General features: G+C 51.4%; 1 protein-coding gene across 1 annotated transcript; it reads left to right on the top strand.

Annotated features, from left to right (window-relative positions):
• Positions 1–271: 271 nt before the first annotated feature.
• Positions 272–9,145, top strand: LOC109314736 (homeobox expressed in ES cells 1-like). The gene is made up of 4 exons (XM_019542056.1): positions 272–3,133; positions 5,697–5,955; positions 7,042–7,199; positions 8,241–9,145. Exons 1-4 carry the CDS (start codon positions 3,050–3,052, stop codon positions 8,589–8,591), a joined length of 852 nt encoding a protein of 283 aa, XP_019397601.1. The 5' UTR covers positions 272–3,049; the 3' UTR covers positions 8,592–9,145.
• The last annotated feature ends 987 nt before the right edge of the window (positions 9,146–10,132 follow it).

Consider the following 10,132-nt stretch of genomic DNA (forward strand, 5'->3'; position numbering starts at 1 on the left):
TCCCCACTGCTGGCATGCATGGCTTTATTCCCTTCCCCACTGCCTAAAGGGAGAGGAAAAAGCTGAAGCAGCCGTAGGGCCTGACCTAACGCTCTGGCGCGGGACAACTCACACAAGCAGCCTGCCTCCGTCCTGTGATCCTTGGAGGCAAAGGGCTTGAACCTTCAGCAGGTCCCAGCTGCAGCTCCTCTGATCTCCCTGTCTGCACTCTGCCGGGGCATCCTCCTTCCTGCCCTTTCTGTCCCACTGCCTCTCAACGGCACCATGTCCAGCCTGGCTCCAGGCACATGTCCTTTCCCGGCACAGCAGGTTCCTTGTCAAGGAAACTGCGGGCTTGCTCTTCCTCGGTGACAGCAACCGCAGGCTTCTCGAGCCCCCTCCCAGCACCAGGCAGCAGCAAAGGTTCCTCGTAATGGAGATTGTTTCTCTCTCCTGAGAAAACTAACAGTAGTTTTTATAGCCAGTTTGCTGTCGCAGCAGCTTCGGAGTGAGACTTTAGTGCCCGCAATAGGATACAAATGAAATCTGGGGCTAATCATGCAGGTGTTGCCCTGGACAGCTTAATAATGATAAATCTGCCTGGGCCGCCTTGAGCAGCTTTAGGTCTGAGCAGGCTGGTGCCTGGCCACTGCCCCTGTACCGGTGCCCAGCGACTGCCCTCCAGCAGGTCTGGAGGTCTGCAGAAGGCAGTGAAAGGGCACGGCTTCTCTCAGCCGCTGCCCCGACTGCAAGCATCTGCATGGGGCAGGGCATTCACTGACGCTTGTGACCAGGTCTCCGCTTGGACAGGTCACGTCTTGCTGCTTTTCAGCGTTGTCTCGTGTCTTGTGTGGCCTTCCAGCCGCCGCCTGTCTGGCTTCAGAGCATGTTTCTGCCAGAGCCTGCAGCCCATCTGCCTGAAGAGGCAAACTGCCCTTAGCCCTACGCCTGGCCCAGGAAAGCTTGTGGAAAGCAGCGGCTGTGCCCTCTGCTTGCATGAGCTGCCCTAGAGCACAGAGCTGGCACTGCCTCCCTGTGGTCTGTCGTTCCCTAGGCTGGTCAGCTCCTGCAGCTGTTCCTATTTCCTTAGGAAACCCCCCAAGTTTGTCACCACCTTAGAAATCCAAGGTGGTGGCAATTCATGAGATGCCAGCCCCTGCTGCTGCAGCATTTGTGATGTTGGGACATGCACGTCTTAATTCTCCAGCCTAGTGTGCAATGCCCCGGGTGGCTATTCTAGGAGTTCATTACAGCAGGTCATTTTTTCCTGAGACGGAGCTTTCACTGCCTTGCTCCTGTACCTGGTACCAAGGGAAAATAACTCCCCGGCCAGAAACAGGGTGGCTTTGGTCTACAGGCAGGCTGGGAGCATTTCAAGGGGCTTCTGCTGGGCCTGACTTCCCTAAGGGGACAGCACACAGGTGTTATTACGATGGGAATGTGGGCAGAAGAATTTACTGGAGCCAGTGCGGAGGTATAGGAGGAAGGAATGATCTCTAATTAAGCTCTTGTGTTACCGGTGTGGTGTGTGCTGATAGCTCAGACCATCACACGCGTCCTGTTGTGTGGTTGTTCCCTCTGTCCCGTGTGTAATGCTTTTGGGGCAGTCCAGCGGTAGCAGGGGCAGGTAGATGAACATTGCTGGGTGGCTTTGGCTTGGTAGGGAATAGATGACCTGGAGCGAACAGCACAGACAGCAAAGCCATCGGTCTGATAGCGGAGGGGTCATTTGAGGGCCAGCTCATGACGGGGAGGATGCGGGCAGGCAGTAAGTGGGTAAGCAGCAGTAATTGAATTAATTGCTCTCCTCTGCACCCTGCTAGGGTGGCTGTGTCTGTTCAGACTTTGCTCCCACAAGAGGAGCCTGCTGGTCTCCGGGAACTTGAGCTGCTTTCCGAGCCTGGCAGGAGGTGACCTTGGGAGTGCAGGCTTGGGGGGCAGCTCCGCAGGGGAAAGGGGCTGAGGGCAGCCCTGTGCATTGCTGGCGGGGGAACCATGTGGAAGCTCCCTGCTGGCTTTAAGATCTGTGCGTTGGTCGTAGCGGGAACTTCCAGCCCACAATAACCAGCCAAGGCAAGAGCAAGCTGGATGCACCGGCAGAACCTGGTCTTTCACTGAGAACAGCTTGGCCCTAGAGGAAAACGGGGCTTTTGTCTCTACTCTCCACTTACCTCTGGTCTTAGCTCCCGGCCTCTCTAGCACACTCTCTGTCCCCTGGATTTCTGCTTTTTTTTTTTTTTTTTCTGTTCTACTAGTGGCCTGCAGTTTCCAGGGTTGCTTGCTCTTCATTTCTGTTCACTAAAGAGTTTCTCCTTGCTTGATGCTGTTACTTGCTCTGTCTTCTTTTGTAAGTTCAGAAGGGAAAATCTGTCCTGTAGGTATTGGAGAAGCTGAGCAAAACCCACTTGGAAATAAACAGGAGGAGGTTGGGGCAGGGGCTTTTTCATTAGCATATTAGACATGAGCTACTTTTGGAAAGCAGAATACCTTTTCTGCTGGGGGTCTGCAGCAAAGCTGAGGGCAGCCTGGGTCACCCGAGGGAGAGAGCAATGGCAAAAGGAGAATCCGTTCTTGGAGGGAAAGCTGAGGGCTTCAGCCGCTGTGAATATGATACGGTGTAAAGTGGTGGGAGCTTCAGAAGTCTCATTAGGCTCTGTTGGAAATCTGGTGGTGGTTCTTCCCGTCTATGCAAACTCCTCCTGCAGGTGAGACAGCTTTTCCAGGTCAGCGCCAGAGATGCATTAGTGGGAATATTTACTTGGAAATTCAATCCCAGCTCATGCTTGCCTCTAATTGACTGAAGAGCTTCTTTGAAGTAAAGGAATCAGCTTAGTGACTGAAAGGGCATGTGACTGCAGGGAAAGGGAGCTCCAGGTAAGAAGTCTCTTTATTTCCCGCCTGCTGGAGGTGACTCGGTGATTGCCCACTCTTACTGCAGTTTGCCTCCTAGTCTGGGCAAATCCCAGTTAGCATTCAACTTTACTCCACGAGGCTGGATCAGCAGATGCCCTCTCACTTCCTCGATTTGTGGAAGACGTAGGGAAAGCCCATCTCCCCTTGTGTCCCGGGCATGCCTGAGAGCACCTGGGATTCTCCGCTTGAGGTGATCTCGCCTGTTAGCCAGTTCAGCAGCTCCCTGAATCTCTTGGTCCAGGTAAGATGGGGCAGGCCCCGAGAAGACGAAGGGGCTCTCGAAGAGGAGAGGGTGACCGGGTAGCAGTCCCGCTATCCCTCTGCCCATCACAGCACATCTTTCTCCCTAGCATTTAAGACATGAGATCATCTGGAGCAGAATCCAGTTTCCCTAGCCCCAAAATCCTTTTGTTCCTAGGGGCTGTTGCTGTTTTGGGTTTAATACAACCTGCTAAAAGGAGATGTTCTGTGTACTGCTGATCAGGGAGAGAATCCTGTTAGTTCCAGAGCGGGACTTTATTCTCCTCTGTGATGTAAATATGCCATAGTACAACTGTACTGAGGAAGGAAGGGGTGAAATTAGCTCTGAGGCAGTCGAGGGCAGGGAGTCTGTTTCCCCTTAAAGTGCAGATGAATGTGTTTCCCTTCCCTGCCTCCCTCTTCCTAGCTCCGTTAACATCTTCTCCCAGTATTTTGTGTCTTTGTGGTTTGCCGGAGGTGGAATTTGGTCTCTCTTGTGGTCACAGTGTAGTGGCTGAGCGGATGTTGCAGGTTGCCTAGCAGACAGAAGATGCTCTATAAATAACAAATTGGTGTTTCCTTTAGGGATAGACACTGTGGTTTGGATTTAAAGGAGGAACGAGCTGTGCCATTCTGTCTTCCTCTCTGTCATTGCTGGAAAGCTTGAATCAGCCCCCCCAGTTCTGAAGCCCACGGTATCACTGATGCACTTTAAAGTCTCGCATGCGTGGGTTTAGGTCAGGTTCTCGAAGACCTGTGGTCTCCCTCTGGGTCTCTCAGCTGACTCCCAAGACCAGGATTATGCCTCCCCCCACGTTCCAGGTCAGCAAAAGTTGAAGCATCTGGCTACCCCTAACCACAGGTCTTTAAACTATGATTGCTCCAATTAGTGAGAGCCAGATGGGCTTCACCAGCCAAAGCCACCCAGCTCAGCAGTGCTTCGCCATAGTCGTGCTGCCATTTGAGTCCCGTGCTCTAGCCTTGAATGCTGTAATCCTTTGCTATCTGGCCTTGCAAATGCTCGCTGGCTTCTTCTGGTCTTTGGAGAGTAGGAGATTGGACGGTAGGTTTTGAAGTCTGCCCTTCCTGGACAAGTGACCTTGAGCTCAGTTCTGCAGATGCTGGACCAGACTGTTGTCTGAGCCTGCACACCAATTCCTATAACCCATACTCATTCTCCTCCTGCCCTTTGGCTAACTGAGACCCGGACATCTCCCCAGAGAGTCTTCTGTGACTCCAGTCAGAAAGACTTATCCTGCTTATGTGTGTTCACCAGATGACAAACCAGTAGGAATATCACACTGGTCCCAGAGTTTTGCTTTCCTTCAGACTTGAGCATGCTCTTGAGTTCTCCATTCCTCCAAGAGGCAAAGCCAGCAGCAATGGTACAGAGGTGCTGAAGGCCAGAGAAAAGAGAGCATGTCATAGTCCACCCCAGGCTGATACTGTTGCTATGAATATCTACCTTGCCTTCCCATGGCAGATTTCATGAGCACCATCTACCTCAGTGGAATTGGCATTTTCCAGGCCTTCTCTTGCTTTTATTTTTCTTCTTGCATCACAAAGATCTGTTGCAGCTGATGAAAGTCAGTATTGTTTCCATTGTTGTTTTTGCCTGCTAAAAGAAAAGGTTTTGGGGAAGGATGTTTTTGATGCCCCCTGTACATGCGTGTGCGCGCGCACACCCCGCCCCCCCAGCCCCAGGTAAATCCTCACCCTGAAGTGTGCACCGGTCCCTCATGCCTGGGCCAAGGTATCTCATTACTGCCCAGCACAGCCGGACACAGGCATGGGTGAACCAGGTGGTGATCTGGACAGAAAGGGGGCCTGAAAATGGTTGTTGTAGTTGTTATTATCACCATCATCATCCCTGGCAAAGGGGGGCCCGATGCTAAAAGGTCGCCCGGGGCCACCAGGAGTCTAGGTATGGTGCTGCTGCCTGGCTGCTTGAGATCAGCATGGTGGGACCTGCCACTCACCTGAGCAGAGGTGGCCAGTCTTCAGCACAAGTGGCACAGACCGCCTCTGTGCGTGGCACCCAGCAGATCTGAACGGGGCAGGCAGCACAGCAGCAGATCAGGCAGAGAGCACGAAGCAGAGGAGAGCTCAGCCAGGGAGTACAGAGTAGGGAGCAGAAAGCAGAGCAGCAGATTGGCCAAAGGAAGGGGATCAGAGTGGCACTCGGGTAGGGCATGGGCTAATTTGTGGCATGCTTGCCAAAATGGTTGGCTCCCACTGATCTGTGGGAAGGAAGAGACCAAGTTTTGGAAGCTGGGTCTAGTTGTTGCCATGGGAGCTCATCCTCTTCTCTGGGCGGTTGCTGGGAGGCCAGTGCCCTGCTGTTGAATGAATTCTCCCTGGTTGCTGAGAGGTATCTGTGACCCCCTTTTCCAGTGTTTAGGTGCCTTCCAGTGTTTAGGTGCTGGGGTCACTGGTGGATTTTTATACAAGCACGATGGACTCTGGTGCGACTTGAGTGCAGTCTCCCCAGCACTTTCCCTCTGATGGTTGCAGTCGCAGTGGGTCAGAAGGGCAGGAACCTGTCTGTTGTCTTTCCTCTCCAGGTGCAGCAGCTCTGCCAGCGTCCCCAGGGCACAATGTTCAGCCCAGCATACGTGGTGCCTCTGCTGCCGGAAGCGGCTTGCTTTTGTGGCCCTGCTTTCCCACCTCGGCTCCCGTCTGCTCCTGTCTGCAGCCTCTTCTTCCCAGCTCCTTTCCTCAGCAACCAGCTCTTCCAGCCTCACAGCCCTCCAGAGCCCTGCAAGCGAGCACTGCTGCCGGCAGGCCGAGACACAGGTTTGGGATTGACAAGGGAATTCTCAGGTGAGCAAGATGGAGGGGACCCAGTAGAAAGGGGCAAGTCCCTGGTTTCCAGAAAGTATCTTCCTTCCTCCCCACCCGCACCAGAGGAAAAAAAAAAGTCCTGTGATACCAGCACGTACAATATTGAGACATCACTGTGCAGAAGGAGCAACATCAGAGCCTTGTAAAATGTATTGGCTTTTTGTTCTTTCCTCTTTTTTTGGGACCATGCAATTGAATTCTAGCTACCAAGGAACTGAGCCTGATGTGGGTAAAACAGAAACCTCCCTAACTGGTTTTTAAGACATGTCCCGTGCAAAAGGTGTGATAGGGTGCAGTGGTGCAAAGATGCTGAGGTCCCTTGTCCAGGGTGACTTGCTGCACTTTCACGTGGTCTTGCCATCTCTGAATTACTTGTCCCGTTCACGACCCACACAGTCAGCTTCGCTTTATAGAGCAGATAGTACAAGGCAGCTCTGGTATGGCTGCCATAACATAATCAATAATAATGACAGAACCTTTTTGCCATCCATCCCATGTGAAAACCATGCAAAATTGTTAGGCATTCAGATATTACAGCTATGTGGGGCCATATAGAGAGATGACATTGTATAAGCGTGTGTTGTATTCAGACCCCTATGCACGCACACACACACGTGCGCATTATTAATAGTCACCGCATATTTCTATATGAACATTTAACCCAAAGTCCTAGCAATCACTTCTGTCTGGACTGTGAAGTCAAATCCTGTTTGGTTTCACTAAGAAAGTGCTCAAATGGAATTAACTACTGACATATAGTTACAGGGGAGAGAAGCTGGCTTATTTTTTGTGTAATTTAAAACAAAATGAACAGAAGCCTCCAAAAGAGCTGGTTCATGTTTGATCTCTGAACAATCAGAGACAGATGGCTTGGAGAGGCAGTGCTTGGGAGGGTGTGACTGAGTAATGTATTGTCGGAGGGCGCTGGGAGCAAGGAGAGCAGATGGGGGGTGGCAATGCGGTGCTAAGGGGAGGGTACCGAATGCTTCTTGTGCACGGGTGTCTCGGCTGGCCTGGAGTGGCAAGAGCTTGTTTGGGGTTCCCATTGCTCTTGTGTTCCTTCAGAGGAAGTTCGCCCGCTGAAGCAGAGACGAGCCCGAGCCAACTACAGCAGCTGGCAGCTGGAGGAGTTGGAATCGGCCTTTGAGACTACGCAGTACCCAGACATCTTCATGCGCGAGGCCCTAGCCCTCCGGCTGGACCTGATGGAGGCCAGGGTGCAGGTAGCTCATGAAAGAGGGTGTGGAGCTCTGGACCAACCCTCAATTATGGCACCAGGCCTGTCTGTAGTCCCTTCCCTCTGAAGATTGTAATGGGCTGAGCCAGAAAAGAGCTAATCTTCCTTTCCCCTGGCAGTGAGGGGAAGTTCCTGTCTTTCTCATCCACTGTCGCCATAGGCGAGGACCTGCTATCTATGCAGCTCTATCACTCCCCCTATGCTCAGATCTCTGTGCATATTGCTGGTCTTGTTCATTCGGCTGGAGCATCTACAGCAGTGACAAGGGACCTCAGCTTGGGCTGGGGAAGGAGAAAGGTAGATATAAGGTTTTAGAAGGTGAGATTAGTTCTGCCTGACTCTTGGCTCCCGTGATAGGAGAGCTGTATGAGGACATGCCAGCCACAGGTTAGGATAAGGTAATAGCTGGAGCAGTGATTGGCTTCCCTCTCAGGGCTAGAAAATCATTAAGGAGGAAGAGTTCCCATGGCAGTATCTGCCCAGCACATCCCCAGCTCTCTAGCTTGTGTTTCCCCTCTCTTCCCCCCAGCCTTGATAGGAGCCCTGTTAGCCAGAGAACAGAGGCCATGAGCACCTCCTGTTTCTGTCAGGATGGGGTAATGACATTTGAGACGAATAGCTGGCCCTAACAGAGAAGGAAAACATTTATTTTCCAAAATCGCAAGGTCTGATTTCCTGGTTGAAGGGTCAAAGGGGATTAATGATTTACCCTGCAGAGTTGGCAGCGTGTTCAGGAACCTGCTGGAGAGGTTGCAGGTGTGCACAACAAATGCATGATTTCAGCAGTCAGATCTATCCTCCACTTGAATGCTTTTCTTTAGGAAAAAACCATCTTTACCAGTTCATTTCCTGGATTCCTACAGGTATCCCAAAGAAACCTGTCGAGAAAGATGCAGGGTGATGCTTTATAAGCCCCAGGACATATGGTTTGTGAGGAGTGTAGGAAGGCATAGCCTGGCAAAATGCCTTCTTACCAAGCCTTAGGAAATTATTTGTTTAATGCCCATTTCCCTTTGGGTTTCCCTAGGTTTGGTTTCAGAACCGTAGAGCAAAGATGAGGAGACAACTAAAGCTGCGGGGCCAAGCTCTGGACCAAACCCTTGCTGGGAGCACTTCTTCCTTGGGAGATGAGAAGCCCCAAGACACTTTTGAAACTGAAGATTCAAGTGATAACTGTGGACTCAGAAAAACTGGGGCAGATCACCAGCCAAATGCTGATCCTGAAGTACAGGCTCCTCCTCGGCCTCCTCTGTGCAGGGCAGCTATGGAGATGGTGGGCTCAGGGTCAGAGGAAGCCATCAGCTTTGGGGCCAAGGTTGGAGAGGACAAAGCTGAAATCTCCCCACCTGCAGTCCAGAACCGGTCTGATTCAGCGTGAGATTTGCCCACAAAAGTCCTCACCTCTCACATTTCCTTGACCATCACTGCTACACCGTCACTCCATCTAAAGATAGTTCCTCACTCTTTTCCTTCTCCCCCCAGCCCCAACCACATCCTCTCCACCTGCTAGGCCTGGACCTCTGCTCTTGGACAGAGATTGGAGTCATTTTTTCAGGTCTCTGTAGATGAGATGTGGAGCAAAAGAGACAGTAGTGGGGGTGGTGCCATCTCTGCCCGTGCTTGGCCCTTTCCCCTCAGGTAGCAGATCCTGAACCCCTTTTCCTTCTCTGCTGGCGCTTGCATTACTGGTCCCAGCACAGACCCATCCCTCTCCCTTCAGGTCTTTCTCAGGACAAGCATTAACAAGGGACATTGCTCCTCCATTCAGTATCATGGGCATTCCTACAGATCACCCTATTTTTAATACCAATGATCAAACTAGCCTGTGCCAGGTACTGATCTGGGGCCTTCTGGAATGGGAGGCCTAGCGTGTAATGAGACAAGGTTCTTTGGGTAAATCTGATATCTTTTATTAAACCAATTCAAATGGTTTCAAAAATTCTTTGCAAGCTTTTGGGTATAAATACCCTTTGTCAGGCTGAGGAAGTATCCCCCTGGATGGAATGAATATGTCCTTAGACCAACACAGCTACAACCTATACCCCCGTAAGTGTGTAGTGAGCGTGTCGGAGCTTGGTGACCCAGTTCCCCACTGAAGCATTGCAACCTCCTGTAGGGGTTCATCATGAGACTGCATCGTTCCTCACACAACAGCTCTTGAGGTCCTTTGAATTTCCTCCCTACTGCTCTGAACCAGGGCCCTAGCACCCTTCGACAAAGGGCTTCTGGCTCCCTAGGTATTCCTCACACTGTATCGCTCAGCCGCTAGAGGGCATCGCGGCTTTGCTTTGCAAAGTTCAGCAGGCCGCTAACTAACTATTAAGTGCCACTAACAGTCAAAAGGCAATCAGGACTCACGGTAGAGATGATATCTTTTAATAAACCAACAAGATTGCACAAAAAAAAAAGTCTTTAATTTCATAGATTTCATAGACATCAGGGCTGGAAGGGACCTCGGTAGATCATCAAGTCCAGCCCCCTGCCCCAGGGGCAAGGAGTCAGCTAGGGTCAAAGGATCCCAGCAAGATGGGCATCCAAATGTTTCTTAAAAGAGTCCAGAGTAGGCGCTTGCAGGCTTTTGAGCACAAACACCCTTCATCAGGCACTGGAGAAAACATGCAATGTGAGGAAGTCATTATTCTTGGGTTTACTGATGTTTAGTCAGGCACCGTAATATGGTGAGTCCAGAGGTTGGGCTTGGTATGAGCTGCTTCGGGAATAGCTTTGCAAAGGGCATCAGGTCTGCCTGGGTATTGTCTATGAGGGTAGAAAGTGGATGGCATCTCCTAAAACAGGTGACCTTTCCACCTCAGGAAATCTTTGTACCTTTGATCACCAGGCTCAGTTATGAATATAACAGGGGCAGTAAAGTGAGAGGAAAAGGGAAGGGCAGTAAACAGTCAATTAAGCCTGGCACTC

This window comes from Crocodylus porosus, unplaced genomic scaffold, assembly GCF_001723895.1.
Source record: "Crocodylus porosus isolate Cpor-Errol unplaced genomic scaffold, CroPor_comp1, whole genome shotgun sequence".
In the NCBI taxonomy this organism is placed as follows: Eukaryota; Metazoa; Chordata; order Crocodylia; family Crocodylidae; genus Crocodylus; species Crocodylus porosus.

What these genes read in the sequence shown, in the direction of transcription:
- LOC109314736 (XM_019542056.1), top strand. Translation starts at nt 3,050, where the DNA reads ATGCCTGAGAGCACCTGGGATTCTCCGCTTGAGGTGATCTCGCCTGTT. An exon ending in CCCTGAATCTCTTGGTCCAG is followed by an intron (nt 3,134 to 5,696) that starts GTAAGATGGGGC and finishes TTTCCTCTCCAG; the next exon opens with GTGCAGCAGCTCTGCCAGCG. An exon ending in TGATGGAGGCCAGGGTGCAG is followed by an intron (nt 7,200 to 8,240) that starts GTAGCTCATGAA and finishes GGGTTTCCCTAG; the next exon opens with GTTTGGTTTCAGAACCGTAG.